Below are 15,903 nucleotides of genomic sequence, written 5' to 3'. Positions count from 1 at the left end.
TTAAGAGTATGTATAAATGTGTAATGCAGGTTTCATATCTAATTTATTCGCCCTCTGTCAGTGGTAAAGTCACATTACAAACATTTTTAGAACATTGCCTGGGATAACACAGCTGTGATTTTGCTACGTTAGCATTCCAAACTTCTTTGCCAAGCCAACCAACAAAGTAATGGACAAGACCTTTGGTTCACTTATATATTTATGAATGGAAAAAGTCATAATGTAAATTTACTCATTAAAAAAACTTGGGTACAAATTACACATACATAAGACCACCCATTTTTTGATTCACATGGACACCTTAGACCCAAACAACTCATTGAAATAGACTTTAGTGAGAATACTCCAGGTAAAGATTACAACAATTGGAAGCATCTTGGATTTTTAAAAAAGTATATTTCAATACATAAGTTTGTATGCATGCTTTAAACAAATATAGTTCAAGAATGAGCAAAGAGTCTAAACAAAAAGTAATATGACCAGCACTAACATTAAACTTCTCATCCAGATTTTAATATGTTAGTCTAACGTAGTGTTAGTTACCATGCTGTACTGAAAAATGTAATGGCACAATCTGATCATGGTTCATTAAATATTATACCCTACTTCCCCAGAATATTTAGGCTGGTCATAAAATTAACAATGCATAAGTAAATAAGTATAACCAGTTATAGACAGTTTCTTGTTTTACAAATTGCCATCAGGTAAGACATACTGTCTCCAGAGACTCAGAGAGATGGACATTCAATCATACCATTAAAACAAACAGTATGGCCTGAAGAAACGGGCACATTTTTATTTGAAAGTATATTAAGACAATTCTGTTAGCTTTAGTTACCCTTGTAAATAATCATGGTATGACTGAATACAGGACCCAAGTTGGAAAAGCAAAGGATTTTAATCGGCATAGTGCATGATTGATTCAACATAATTCCCAGGAAACAAGCCAGTTACTCGATTGCAAACTCCTTCATACCAGCCGTCGTCATTCTTCTTTATCACATAAATGATTGCACCCTCCATAAATGACAGCTCATCGTCTTTGTCCTTTGTATAGTCATATATAGCAACAACTGTGGATTGAACAGGGACACGTTTAGCATTTTACTCGTAGCACCAGCATTAAAGAATAACTGTACTTCAAAAGAACGTTAAAAGACTAGTTTGCTATCCTGGGATCTTCCATAACCAATTCACATGCTTTCCCTGTTGAACTTTATGTCCAGAAGATGAAATTTCACTTTTCCCACAACATTAGCTACCAGTAAGAAGCAGGTGGTCACTATACTTAATGCTCAGCTGAACTACTGACAGAGAGGTACGCTTGACTGCCACTCAGTAAAGTGAAGTATATGAACACTTAAAAGCCGAACTATGAAATAACTGGCTCCATGAGTGTGGCATCGTTTCTGGTCAGATTACCTCAAAAGCATATAGATCCCTGGATAGGGATCTCTTGATGAGCGAGAGCCTGAAAAAACCCAAATTAAATAAATAATTCTGTAGAGAAATGGACCAACAGAAAAAAATCCAGGCTATGGCCCGTGCAGCTCGATAGCATGTGCTCCAGTATGTCATCCTCTGAACAGCTGCTGAACACCACTGCACAGAAATGGATGTTCTTTGCAACAGAGCTTCTCTGTAATAGGAAGTTTTGGTGTTACTTTTCAAAGAGCTGCAATGAGTTGCAAGTATTAAAGTTACTGCAGGAAAAAGCAGAAGCTAATTTACAACAGCAACAACTATTTTTCAGTACCCACTTGGTGAATACATTGCTCTTCCCAACCTCCGACTCACTGTGTGCAATTAACAAAGCAAAGACCTCCCTAAGTAAATGTCACCACCAGTAAGACTGGAATTAAAAACTACCACTGTGAATACACAGACTTCGGACATCACAGCCTTACCCTTCCAAACAGTTAACATGGCTTTAAGCAATTGATCAGTTTTATGAATTTTAAGAGCCTACAACTTTACATACACACACATACGCTCGGAAATCTGATGTGTTAATGCCTAGGAAATAATGATGCTGTGTATCAATTACTGTCATCCCACAGGTATGTGCTGCACACAGTCCAGCTAGGAGCGCAGATGGAACGCAGCGGTTCTGCTGGGACAGGACAGGGTGTCACAGGCACCCTGCCCCATCTCACAGGCACTACTGTACCAGCCAGACCATGGGAAAACTGGCAACCTCGCTGTTGACAAAATGGTCGTTGTCAGAACACAGACAACTCTACAGGCAGGAAATTGGCATCTCAATTATTCATGGGAAGAGACATTTACTATATGAGTTCATACCTAAGCACAGTTTATTATCTGCTGATCCAGAGTCACTAGAAAGTTCAAGGAAGCCTCATTACATCTTACAGTTGAAAAGTCTAATGATCCACTCCAGCTATCTAGTTTGATGGGATAAACACAGCTCAGACTTCCTGGCCTTTCTGCAAAACTATTTCTAGATGATTGCCAGCAATCCTGAGATAGCTACAGACACAGTCTGGCAGCTCAGCAAAGATGAAAGCCATCCCATTTACATCTGCTCCTCATAATGAAAGATTTCTTTTTTAATCCATTCTAGAATGCTTGAAGGTATTTTATAATCCTTCTAAAGAAGGATTATATTTTATCACATTAGGTGTAGCCACTGACAAATGAAGAAAAGAATGGTTTGAGGTCTGACTTAGCAGGGACAATGATTGTTTTCAGACCCAAGCAAAGTGCTTCGTTCCCTTCAGATACCATTATCTTCTGATACTGCAGTAACAGAGCTGCAACGCTTCTCTTACCTTTCTCTATATAGTTTTTAGGTGCCCAGGCAGGATCTCCATCTGCATAGGGATCGCTGTACTGGACAACAGCGGCCTCCTCATCCTCATAATCCACGGGGGGTGGGGGTGGAGGAGGAGGAGAGTCATCAAACATCGGCATCTCGTCAGGAGGCGGTGGGGGGGGAGGAGTCGGGCTATCAGCAACTAGAAACATTTGGAGATTAGTTTTTTCCTTCAAACCAAAACAGTGTGGAGATGCAAACAAACCTGAGGCTTTACACTGTAAATAAACAGGGTGGGGGACAACACACACAGCATGCACTACACCACCATGCACTGATTAGAAACAGAGGCTTTGTATTAACAGCTACAACACACAACTAAATTATTATTAGTGGTCAAATCTATGTATAAATGCTACTAGAGTCAAAGCACATGCTGCAGGGCATAAGCTGAACACCAGCAGAGAGGAAAGCTTCCTGCCCGGACGCCCATGCGCTATGGGGCTAGCTGCAGCGGTTAGCTATGGGAGGACTCCGAGTGGCACCCTCTGAGCCAGGCAGCAACAGGCCTCTGGGCTGGACCAGCAGCTTCATTATTTTTTACCAAATCCTTCGTCTACAACAGTCAATTCAATTTATTTCTGAACACCGTTTCCTTGGATTCCTTCTCTCTCAAAGCTAGCATTAAGGTGACAAAAAGATCCGGTGTGGATCACAGGAAAAGGGGAGAGAGACTAGTGTTTAAGATTTAACCAGGTAAGAGAAAGCCAAGTAATCCTTCTGCAGAAGAAAAGCTTTGTACAGATCCTTATCTTGCAGCCTAGCCTGAGTGTGTGCACATATCCAGGATTCAATTAATAAATGGAAAACTACAACAGGCAGCTGCTGCTCTTGGGAGAAAAAGTGCTCAAGGAATTAAGTGTATAATCCAAAATGTCAAATCCCTGCCCTGAGATTCTCCAATCAGCACAATCACAAGTTGCTTCGGGAAAAGGAAAAAGAGAAAGGCATTATGGTACAAATCACTCTTAAAATCAGTTCATCAAATTAGGTTTTGGTCATGTTCACAGCATCTGGCAGCAAAAGAGAGACGCAAGACATCAAGTCACTTATCCTATTCCTTAGGAATTGTGGTCCACTAAATATGGACCTAGGTGTAGGCACTACGGAGCCAGAAGTTACTGAAAGGAAGCTATTGTCACTATACTCAACTATTAGCAATACAGATTTAATTATAAGAGATTTGGGAGTCTGCACATTGAAAACAGGCTGAAAACCACTGCTCTGGAAAGAGTTTGACTTGAAGGAGCCATCAGACTGGGAACGTGCTCCAGAAAATGTAGCTCCAGCACGTAACACTAATTTTGAGAAGAAAGCCAAGCTGCAGGGCAAGGAAAGAACAATACTGAGTGAAGCTTTAGCTACTGCTAGTTACAATGCACTGGATATTAGCAATCAGGTTTCTGCTTGCTTTAATGCTCTTTACTTTCACCTGGCCAGTACGCCAGCAATGACTAACCTTTGCTCTTCAGCCACATGACAAGGGGCTTGAGCACAGCTCCCATGTCCTAGCTGGGTCAGACTGGCTGTAGTAGTATAAGGGAAGCCAAATCTCTGGCTGCAACGGGGCTGAAGCCAGCAGGAGGTGCTGGGGCAGAGGCTGCCTCAGCCCTGGCACCGGGCCTGCTCTCTGCCCCTTGACAAGCTGGTGCTATTCTTCACCTGCAAGCCCAACTGCTCTTCAGCTTGACCAGCTGAGCTGTATATACCCCACAGCTCTCTCCATCAGCGAGACTGGCTGCCACCGTATTAGTGATTCCTCTCCCATACAGAAGCCCATTTATGTCATTTGGAGACAGACTAACAAAGTCTTTGGCTGAGTGAACGCTACATCTTGCCTGTGTTACTGAACTCACAGGCAGGCTTCATTAATCCACCACGGACACATGACAACACTGTTTATGAATAGATGGGTTTTGTGTAGCACTTTCAGCACATCTTTCACAAAATTTATTTCTCCCCTTAATTTCTGTCTGCGGCCAGGAAAAAACCCAGTATTGAAACAACAATCCTGTGAGATCTTGAGAAATCCTTAAGAAATGCAAAAAGTTGTATTTATTCAACAATGAAGTTGGTTATTTGAAAAGAGGGCAGGAAATGCAAGTGTGAAAGCACCAACACATACCCTGAGATGCAGTGCAGAAACTGCATGTCTTACAGGAAACATTTAAAACAGTTCAACTTCACATTTAAACAAGGGGAGAAAATGGAACAGAACATTAGACAAGTGCCACCCCAAGGAAGTTTCCCCCCATCTCTGATTTTAATCTAAAATATTCCTAGTTCTGAACTGCAAACAGGCAGGCTGTAGAACAACATTACTTTTCCTAAGGGAGGAAAAGATAAAAAGCATACAGAAAACCACACTAAATAAGAAAGGGTAAAAGGACCAGTATTTATACAGCTCCAAATCGAGACATCTTCTCTTGTATGTATTCACATCCCCGTTCTCTAAATGGGGACCAGCAGACTCCTTTTGAAAGGCCTAGGTGCGACAATACGGCAATTCACATCCCATCAGTCGTCCCTGGGCACAAGCCACACTGTAAATCCTCTCTGAAGGAGATACCCACAGTCTGGGCACAGGGCACAGGAAAAAACAGGTGTTGCACAGTTTCTAAGCTCTGTGTTCTTATCCGCTGAAAGAAGTCCACAGAGCAGAGGATGTTGTTTTTCCAACCTACGGACCGTCATGGTAAGAAGACGACAAGCCTACCCACGTGTCTCCCTAGCTCCACTCCCCCGGAGGCTCCTTGCAGAAGATGAGACAGATGAAAGTCTAGCGCACAATGCCAAAACTCAGCACCAGCCTCCACAGCCAGTCCTGCCGAGTGTGTGCGCAGACTGCCTGCCACACACGCCCCTGCCTCCGAAACGAGGCGGCGGCAGCAGCTCAAACCCATACTGTTATGTAACTGTCAAACCCAAGGGACTGTTAAAAGGGAAGAAAAACCCTAAAAGAACCGTTCCTAAGACCAGATTTCAAACTTCAGCTGTTTCTGCCGCAATCTCATTCACAAGTCAGCTTGCATTCTGCTGTTACACACACGAGCTGTTACACTGTCCCTTTCACCTCCGCTCTCCCCAGGGCTGTGTCATCTCCAGGAGGACATACTTGGAACAATTCAGAAGCAGGTGTCAATTTTGTCAAGTCTACCTGCAAGTGAAGACGTGCTGCAACCTTCATCTTCAGTAGGTTTACCTCTACGCTTTGAATTTTGGAAAGGTTCATCAACACAATTTTGTGACGTACTACTCTACATCAACATGATTCTTAAGATGTTCACCTAGCACAACACCAAAATACCTTCTCTTTGAATGAGAACCAGAGAGATGCCTCCTATCTCCAGGTGTATCCTCAGAACGTGACCACTTAAAAGCTCTAATGGGAAGCTGAACAGCAGCACTAGTGAGATCTGGGGGCTGCTAAAGGTATGTTGGAGCTATATAGCTACTATGTAGTAGTAGCCCCTGAGATCCTAGCAAACTTCAGTATGGCTCCCAAACACTTCAGAGACATTTTGTATTTACTTCATGCCCATTTTGTATTTACTTCATGCCCTATCTACACTGCATTCATTCTGTGGTTTACAGAACTGCAACTACTCCTACAGCGAAGATCGCCAGATCAAGGAACACAACTTTATACCTGCACTAGCAGTCGCGACAGTAATGGTAAAAGCAGAGTTACCAGAATAAAAAACCTTGCAGCACAGATCATGGCCAGGGAGCATATCTCTCTCAAACCTAACAAGCAGAGCTGTGTTGCAAGAAGCTCAAAAGGGAAATCTGTCTAGGGAACAAAGAAATGGAGAAGAAAGGCTGCTGAGAGGAGAAATACCTTACAAGCTCCTTTGTAATGGCATGAGGTCATAAAAGCGCACATTTTCAATTGACTGTACAGCTTCCTGAAAACTACTATTGAGTATTAGAATCAACGGTTACACAGGACATATTTTGACAGTCTACATAAGCCTTTCTAATAACAACGAATCAATTACCCCTAGTGAAAGCGCCTCAGGCAGGATGATTCAACATGAAATTAATATTTTTAATTAAGATACATTTCTATATTCACACCAAGCATATGCCACAGATTTCACACTATTTCTGTAACAAATTTGCAGTTCAGAACTTTAATGGGTCAGTAATAATCATGCGCGTGTTACAAAATATTGACGAGTGTGCCCTTCAGCTCCAATAGCGTATTGACACTAGAATGCAAGATGGTATTAGCTTCTGGAAAAGGAAACAAAATAAGAGTCTGACTTGCCAGCCATGCATGCTAGAAGAAAGAGTAGGCTCTACCCTTTAACAGCTCAGCTTGTCCAAACTTACTGTTTTCCTGCACCCTGGCCACGAAGCCTGTGAGAGGTATCTGTGGAGTCAACTGAGGCATAGGGGGAGGGGGTGGAGCAATAGAAACTGGTAGCAACACACACACGATATCGGGGCAAGTCAAACAGACAAAGGAAAAAAAAAAAGGAAACAAACAAAAGCAGCCGTCAGTAACGAGGACCACAAAACAAAGTATGTAAAGAACAACAAGAACACACACACACGCAAGAACCTCCTTCAAAAGCTAGTGTTCCCAACAGGGCTGAATTCGTGGTTTGCCAATGGAGGATCAAAAAGCAAAGCATGCCCCTGTGTTCAGCTGAATAAAAAGCCAAGCGCAGGCTGTGCATCTGGAAGGTCACAGGGTGTGCGTGTGAAGGGACTTGCTCTGCTTCACTTGGGGAGCACACAAAGCTGAGCTTTCCATCTTGCTGCCAACTAAGCTTTACCGCTATTCAGCAGTTATCTTTTCAAAGTACCCTACTTGAAGTAGAGGCAATTTTCACAGGATTCTGGACTCTTAGTCTGAAATAAGAGTAAGGTTGCTACCTACAGTGCAGCAATGAATATGACTACTTCATATTCATGCAGAGAGCACCTCCCATAATTTTGTTCTGCTGGGGCAAGGAGCACTGGGTTGGCTCTATTTTTGTTCTACATAGAAAAAGGGACCTTCTTGCTTGTTGGTAGGAAAACCAGATGGATTTAGAGCAGAATAGAGCTTTATTCTAAGTCTTCTGCGGTTAGAAGGCACTCAGCAACAAGAGGCTGGCAATGACTTCAACAGCTACGACTGCCTAAACCAGCAACCAGCACACAGAGTTCCCCACGAAGCACTTTAAAAGCTCATCTTCTCTGAAATATGTACCTATTTGGTGAGTAATGAGATGAGACACATGGCACCAGTGCTCAGAGATGCCAGGCTGACAGCTGAGATGTTCAACTCTTCCCTCTACAGGTAGGAAGGAGGCATGATAGCAGTAGGGCATGCCATTCAAAATATCCGCTCTGCCAGCACATCTCCCCATGAAGCAGGGGAAAGAAAAAAGAAGAAAAATAAAAACCCAACAAAATATTAACTCATTTGTTTATACCATGCCCCTTCTCAATGGCATTTCTCTTGCACTGAAGCAGAGAAACTCCTATAAAGGTGGGAATTCAGCAGGGTAATCCAGTTGGAACCAAATTTGAAAGAGGTTCTGTACTTACAAGTAAGCAACAGTTTTAAAAAAAGCCATAACTAAGATTAATGTTTGATGAATAAAAATGGAGCATTTAGTTCTTTACAAAACCAATAATCAAATAAACTGCATGGAAGAAATGATCAATAAAAGAAGAACAAACAGGTTTCTCACAAAATTGAAGTAAACATCTAAGAAAAAGCAGAGTATTTTATAACATGAAAAGTAAAACCTTAAGGAAACATGGGACCTGGGTTTAATGTCAAGACAGTAGCATTAAAAATAAAAAAAATCACCAGTTACAGAAACAGAGGAAAATAGTTTAAAGTAGAAAGACACCCATCAAAATACTGTTTAAAAATGTTGGTAATCAGTATTTTGAAAACACCAGAAAGGCCAGATTAAGGAACAGCACCTGCATTTGAGCAAAAAATTGCTTTGGACAAATGTCAATGTTCAGAAACAGTGGTGTGCACAGCATTTAAGACAACTATTTCCAGAAGAAAAGCCCTGTTTATTCAACAGAACACAACTGCTCAAACAGGAAGGAGCTTCAGTTATGGTGAATTAATTTGGGGGAACAAGAGTGTGGAGGAAAAGAAGGCCAGTATGCGTGAGAGACTAGGAGGAAAATCAGGACTGGAGGAAAAAAAGAGGTATTGTGTCTACATATAAAAATGCTTTCTGATAAACATAACACTTCTCAACCACTGAGAAAACTCTTCACTTCAGTGTCTTCATCATTGTATGTGCGTTCTTTGCTTAAGAGCAAGTACTCAACAGCAAACACTGGTCCAAAGTGATCTTCAGCCCAATCATCAACATTTCTTGTTAAAAGAAGTATCACTGAAGTTTAAAGAGTTGGCACTCCGGCTGCAGAACATCACCAGAAACCATTAGAGGACTATGACTCCTCTGTGTGTATCTGGTCAACATTTATGGAAACGGCAAGGAAGAGGTTCCCTGATAGAAACAGCTTTCTACCAACTCTCAAGTAGATCCTTATTTTGCAGATCTTTCTGCAGTGAACCTCATTTGCCTGGCTGGGTAGGTAAGCAGGATGCTGCTGACTCAAACCTGCCCATTTGCCCATGGCATCCATCCCTTCCCTCATTCATCTCCATCTATACTACTAGTAGCGTGGAAGCACAGAGGAGGAGTCTGCTAAAAAGAGACTGAGCTCTTCTTTTAACAGTCAAGCTTAAAACCAAGAACAAAGGAGAAATTTGGAATCAGGAAAGGATTTATGAAAGAGACAGAGACAGGGAGGAACTGTGTAATGGGAAAGGTTTGTTAAATGAGCACTGTGCTGTGACCATACTCTTTAGCCACTAGCCCAGTAGCAGAGGGACGGTACTACAACTATATTGAGTCTCCTGCAAAAAAATTGTGGTTTTAGTTTATGTTCTCCAAGCACACCTGAAATGCTAAGTATAATGTGCCTATAATTAGGTAGGCAATCATAATAATTTCGTGTCATGAGTAACAGCAAACAAGTCAGAGGGGAAAACAGTATAATTGCATATAGTGCAATCACTATACAGCTTCAGTATGGTTTTTCTTGTTTGTTTTTCCTTCTATTTTAGGAAAGAAAGCAGTAATCTGATTGACGCTCTTCATAAACGAATTAAAATGCCATGCATGCTTTTACAATCATTTTGCTCAAAACAGTTTGTGATTTCAGAGCTCAGAAGCTTACTTGAATTTTGAGAATAAAGAGGCCCGCCATTAACATGAGGTTGAGCAGAAAATGGGGCAGTCACAGAAGGATTCCGTCTGTATCCACCAGAAGATGCTGAAGAAGTGGTAGAGTTGTGTCGCGAGATTTGCCTGGTCATTGTGCCATACTGGGAACCAGGAGCTGAACCAGGAGCAGCTGAAAAGTATTAGCCAGAGGAACCAAGGAAAAGACTTAAGCAAAGCATTACTTGGGATAGAATGCAGAAAATAGAAAAAAGCCCAGACCATGGGAAATACTTGATTACAGGTCTCCAATAATTTAAGGCCAGTAACAGGAGATTAACAGAAAACAAACATCCCTGTTATAATCAATAATGAGAAAAAAAACCACACAGGACATAAACCGACACTCATATAAAGGGCATTTGAGAAATACTGAGAACTACTTTTGAGAGACTGGATTGGACTGGAAAATTGAATCAGCTTCCAACCACTAAGCATGTCTCAATAATTCTACACGCAATACCCTTTATTAAGAAGCACACAGGAAAAAAAAATCCACATTCTGCTCAAAGCAAACATTTTCCGTTGCAAACCAGAAGTTGCCTCCAATCTAATATAAAAAAACACTCTAACAAAACAGTAAAACAAATGTCATGAGCTTCAGACATTTGGCACATATATCAATCATATTTGCTGGTTGTGCTTCTATATTGATAGAATTTGCACTAACAAATCAGAATCACCAATGCCAGCTGACAGAAAGACATGTCACTCATTCTTCAGAAAGAACACCCATTTTTACCTTCCACATGCTTGCTGCACAGACTTCAAGGTTAATAAACCAGTTTAAGTTCTCTTTTGGATTAACCTCTGACAGACAGAGAAATGAATCACACCTTGCAAACTAATGAATCTCACATGTTGAGGTCACACTGATCAATACAATTTTTAAACGCAAAAATCGTTTTGCAGTAAAATGTTTTGTGCTTCTATATACCTATGTATGTATCTTATATAATTATACATAAATATATACAAAAATGCACACACACACAAACAGCATGTGATCAGAAGTTTGCAGTCCTGTTAATGCTATCCAAAGTCACTGTCGCTTAACACTTCAGTAAGGGAAAGTGCAAATGGTTACGTGGGTCAAAGCCTCCAAAGCTAGTTTCATAACACAATCAATGAATTTTGTCATCAGCCTGTGATGGGGAAGGGTGGGGTATTTTTTCCTGCCTGTTTGGAAAAGTGCTACTTTTAGATCCCATCCTAACAGCTATATGTAATGCTTGAAGCAATTCTGCAAGAACTGTTAGTTCATATCCTCAAATCTTCCAGTTGCCACCTGCCTGCAGCATCACAGAATCAAACCCAAGCCACTGTCATGGACACTTCTGCTTTTCAGTCACCATATGTCCACAAGATAGAAGACACAGATCACGCTACACATCAGCTACCATTTTTAAGCCAGAGAGCAACTGTTGTGACTTAGTTTCAGCTGCAGGAGTGACACAAAAGAATACCAATATTCAAGCTGATTTTGAGTCCTTATAGATCAAACTAATTGGATCTTAGCTTTACTGGGAACAGAGATTTCAAGCCTTTTCCCCATACCTTGTGCATTTACCTTCAGAGGCTTTAACCACAGGAAATTAGTGGAGATTAGATTTGCTTAAAAACAAACAAACAAACAAAAATTCCCAGAACTGATTTTTTATACTAAAATCATTTAGACCCCAGTATAGAAGAAAAAAACCCACCCTCACTAAGTCCATTAGGAGGAGGTGATTATTGATTATGCAGCATGACTGCAATCACTTCAGCATTGATACAAGTCTCACCTATCAGACTGCCCATCGGGAGAGGTGGTGGCAGTGGTGGTGCTGGCAGGGGTCCAGGAGGAGGAAGAACAGAAATGTGAGCTAATAAAATAGTTTATATTCCCAATTAGGCCATCTCATTAAAAAAAATTTTAAAACATAAAAAAAATAAAAAGCAAGCATGGGCACTTGATAGGCTTCCAAAATAAATACAAAAATTCAACTTCTGCCAACTGGTAGAAACTCAGGCCCTGATCCTACACAGGGTTCTGTACCTGCAGCTCTTTATTCCCATTGATTTCTACGGGATGCCAAATAGTAAGATTTCATGCCTGTTTTACCACTGCAGGATCAGAAACACCTGGGAAAGGAAAGCCTACATGTGCGTACGTGAGGACTTTTCATCTGAGGAAGAGAAGTTTAAGAGGTGTGATAGCAAAACTACGTTACACCAAAACTCCACTGTTTTCTTGTGCAAATTAGCTTACAAAATACACAGCTAGTAAACGAGTGACTGAGTTGGTTTGTTACCAAGATAATAATGCTGCCCGCTTATTATTTAGAAGGATTTTACACATTCTCACCATTCATCATTCTTAAAGACAAGGGAATATGCTTTTGATGCCAAGAAATCCTGTACGGTTCTCATTTACTGCTGTGTTATCTTATACACACTAGTTCTCCTGCCTCAATGATCTCCACCATAGCTTAGCAACTTCAGCCCGTAAACGTTGCATGAACAACATTGGTGAATAAGCCTGAATTCTGCTACTAGCAGTGTCTTCATAGGTCATCTTCTGTGTTTTAACATAGAGACTTTTACTTAGTTTAAAAAAACAAAACAAAACAAAAAAAAAACCCAAACCAAAAAAAAAACCAAAACCAACAAAACATGTACTGGCAGATGGTAAAGTCAGCAGGCTATTTCAGAAGGCATTTCCCATCAAACATAGTTGCTGTTGCTTCTCAAGGCATCCAGAAAAGTCAGGCTGTAGATAGGCATTTAAAAATACACTTAAGCTTTAAAAGGCTATACCTCTCTCCTTCTCTCCCCTTCCCACCTCGATTATCTTGTAAAAACATGGACTGACAAAGGTGTTTTAACCATCTGCTATTCTGTAAGTGATTCTTCTGCAGGTACTTTTGGTAAAGAATTAAAACTTTAAATCTCCCTCAGTATTTCCTGACTAGGACTGTGCTTCAGGACAGTTTCTACCCCATCATGTTCACTCAAAATTCCTCTGTAAACACAAGTGAGTGATATTAGAGCCATAAGTTAACATGGGAGAAGTCCCACATACCTGGTCCAATGGTTGGCGGTGAAGGTGTAGGCACGGCAATGGGAATGCCAATACTGCTGCTTCCACTGTTCTCTCGACTGCCACTTCCTCCACTACTACCGCTACAAAACAAAACCGCAAGTATTAGCACAGTGTTTCCTACAAAGGCCTATCAGCAGTCACACTTCTTGTGTAAGCTCTGCTAGCCTAACTCAACGATAGAGTGTTGAAAAACCCCCTACAAAATGCCTCTGTCTGTACCTACAATTGCACACAGCTCATCAAGTCTGGATACACCCCTAATAAATGGAATTAGCTAAGCTGATAAACATTGCTATGCATAAAATGTCTAATTAAATCCTTTAAAAATAAAAAGGTAAGCAACCATACGAGTCCTAGGCAATGGAGTAACAAATGCAGGAACAGTTCAGGGGCCTTGCAATAATTTAAATTAATAAGCTGGGGCTGGAAGAATTCATGCCTAAACTATAAATAATTATTTAAGATTATTTGTGCTGTCAGATGAAGGAACATTTCCTTTGCTCAGAAGTTTAGACTGAGAACTTTTTAACTGAGAACAGCCATGACAAACCAATTGGGTAGGGTGTGGTGTGGATAATATTCTGTGTATTTTAACACTCACCCTGCCCATGTACACACTTTTTGTGTATGAGAAGTTTGTTTCCATGATTTCTGAAAGGTAACTGTAAAGCCAGGTCACAATTTGTCGAAGTGCTGTTACATGATATACACATCAGAGGCCAGCAATACAGATTTTTACAGAATGTACTTCTAGTGAACCACTGGATAACATTTCTACACATGTCTTTGAAGGCCGTAACACTTCTTTTAATTGAGGGAGCTGAAAAAGAATCAAGATTCAGGTGGAATCTGTTCTTACTCTTATCCAAGAGCAGTCCTTAGGCCAAGACTTGAATTTACATGGATTAAATGGATAATAAGAAGAGAACTAAGTAGTTAAAATGTTCTGAAGCCAGAACACCATTTTTACTCATCCATGTTAATTAAAGAGTACTCAGTAATGTTAGAATTTATTTACCATTCCTGGAAGGCTGCAAATCAGTGCTGTCAAGAGTCAAGCACAAATCATTCAAATGTATCTTAAGAAAGTAACACTGCTACAAAAAATAAAATTGGTGATCTGAAATGGAAGCCAAGATAATTCTTTCAAAATTAGCGTTCTGTCTGCTGACGATCTTGATCTTGTCACCATGGTTGCAGCTGAACTTCTAACTGCAGTCTACATAAAAGAAGATCTTGTGAGACAAGAGTAGGGAGCATTCACAGTGGCCAGCTAAACAGATTAACAAGATCTCCGTTGCAGCCAGATTTAAAAGTTATTTCATTCTGATGCTATCCTGAATTCTTGTGTCTGTTCTTCCCCCTGCAGAAGCTGACGCTAAAAATCAGATTGAAAAAAAATGGTCTCTCTGAAGAGGCTCAGAGAAAGATCCAGCTTTGCAATTCAAGAAAAAAATTATGTGACATTGAAAACAAGAAGTGAGGTACACTTGGAACACCCTTCTCACCCAAAACATACACTACTCTTTCATCAAAGCCCTTTTCATCAGCAGAAACAACTGGCTGATGCCAATACCTGCTCTGTGACTAGGTTTTATTTTCTACTTCTATCATGCACTGATTATGAGCATTAAGCTTTAGCCAAAAGAAAACAATTGGCTCTTTCTGACTACCTTCATCACAGCGTTTCTAATCAACAGAAATTTCTCTTTGTAATCAGGGGTCTTGAAAACAAACAAAAAAGGCCCAAGAATACTTTAGGCTAAGGTTAATAATGCAGCTTTTGACCCATGAGGGCCCATCACTACCCCACCTTGCAACTGCATAAAATTTGAAGTTTTGCTTATTCTTGGGAAACAAATGCCATAGAACAAAATAAACTGATTATATAAAACGAGGCCTGTGGTTATGGAAGTTGCTAGATACAATGAGGCTTCTACAGAGTATGACAACACTTCTATATCGTTAGAGGAGTCAACAATACAGATAATAACTCACCTTTTGCCTTTCAACAAAAAGCCAACAGGCACAAAGCTTCAAAGCTTTTCTGTGACTTTAGTAAGCATCAGTATGCCAGGCAGGGAAGAGCGACAGAGAAAATGCTTTACCTGTGTGTTCTTGGTCTCTGGTTCAAGGAAGCCGTCCTTCCTGGACTGTGCTGACTGCCCAGTCTGGCAGGACTTGTCATGTAATCATTGGGGACTGTTGGCGGCTTGACTGGCTCCAGGGTTTTGTAAGGAGTATTTCGTCTGGTCAAGGAAAAAAAGATTTTAAGACAGAAAGATAAAGGATCAGAAGATCAAAAGCATAAATGAATGAAGTGGTGAAGCCATTTGTTAAGTTTTAATGAGAGATCACTGCACAGTGACCCACATTACAGTACATTAAACAAATTCCACCAGGTAGGATAGACAGGTCACATTTGACTCTCTAAAGTGCTCATCCATACAAGCTGGCCTACAACACGATAAACTGGTTAAAAAAGCCTAAACTAAATTTACCACCCAAAATACATTCTTTGAACTACATAACACACAATAGTTATATCTGCATAATATTTTGGGGTTACCTTCCGGTACACTGCACATGACAAACTCTTCCACTGTAACAACTTCCTCTTCCCCCCACATTGCCTCAGTTGGAGCTTCGCTGTCTCTATTTTGCAGCCCAAGAAAGTGAAGCCCAGAGACTTCCAAGATGACCTATCAGTCTGCATCAAG

The 15,903-nt window shown here is 40.8% G+C and overlaps 1 protein-coding gene across 15 annotated transcripts in view; it reads right to left on the bottom strand.

The window, feature by feature from the left end:
* Window positions 1–13: 13 nt before the first annotated feature.
* Window positions 14–15,903, bottom strand: part of ABI1 (abl interactor 1) — a 79,222-nt gene continuing 63,332 nt past the window's right edge. For 2 of the 15 annotated variants that reach the window (XM_030511242.1, XM_030511305.1), the window contains 7 exons: window positions 15,292–15,432; window positions 13,163–13,263; window positions 11,883–11,963; window positions 10,055–10,231; window positions 7,175–7,261; window positions 2,793–2,978; window positions 14–1,073 (listed from right to left, as the gene is read on the bottom strand). In XM_030511242.1, coding sequence (XP_030367102.1) covers window positions 898–1,073; window positions 2,793–2,978; window positions 7,175–7,261; window positions 10,055–10,231; window positions 11,883–11,963; window positions 13,163–13,263; window positions 15,292–15,432 — 949 coding nt within the window. In that variant the 3' untranslated portion in view covers window positions 14–897. The remainder of the gene's footprint in view (window positions 1,074–2,792; window positions 2,979–7,174; window positions 7,262–10,054; window positions 10,232–11,882; window positions 11,964–13,162; window positions 13,264–15,291; window positions 15,433–15,903) is intronic. The other 13 variants (XM_030511343.1, XM_032920203.1, XM_030511701.1 and 10 more) reach the window with 8 other exon arrangements.

The sequence above is a fragment of the Strigops habroptila genome, chromosome 1 (assembly GCF_004027225.2).
Source record: "Strigops habroptila isolate Jane chromosome 1, bStrHab1.2.pri, whole genome shotgun sequence".
Taxonomy (NCBI): domain Eukaryota; kingdom Metazoa; phylum Chordata; class Aves; order Psittaciformes; family Psittacidae; genus Strigops; species Strigops habroptila.
Note: the sequence above shows the minus strand (reverse complement) of the source record. Positions and strands in the feature narration are given on the sequence as shown.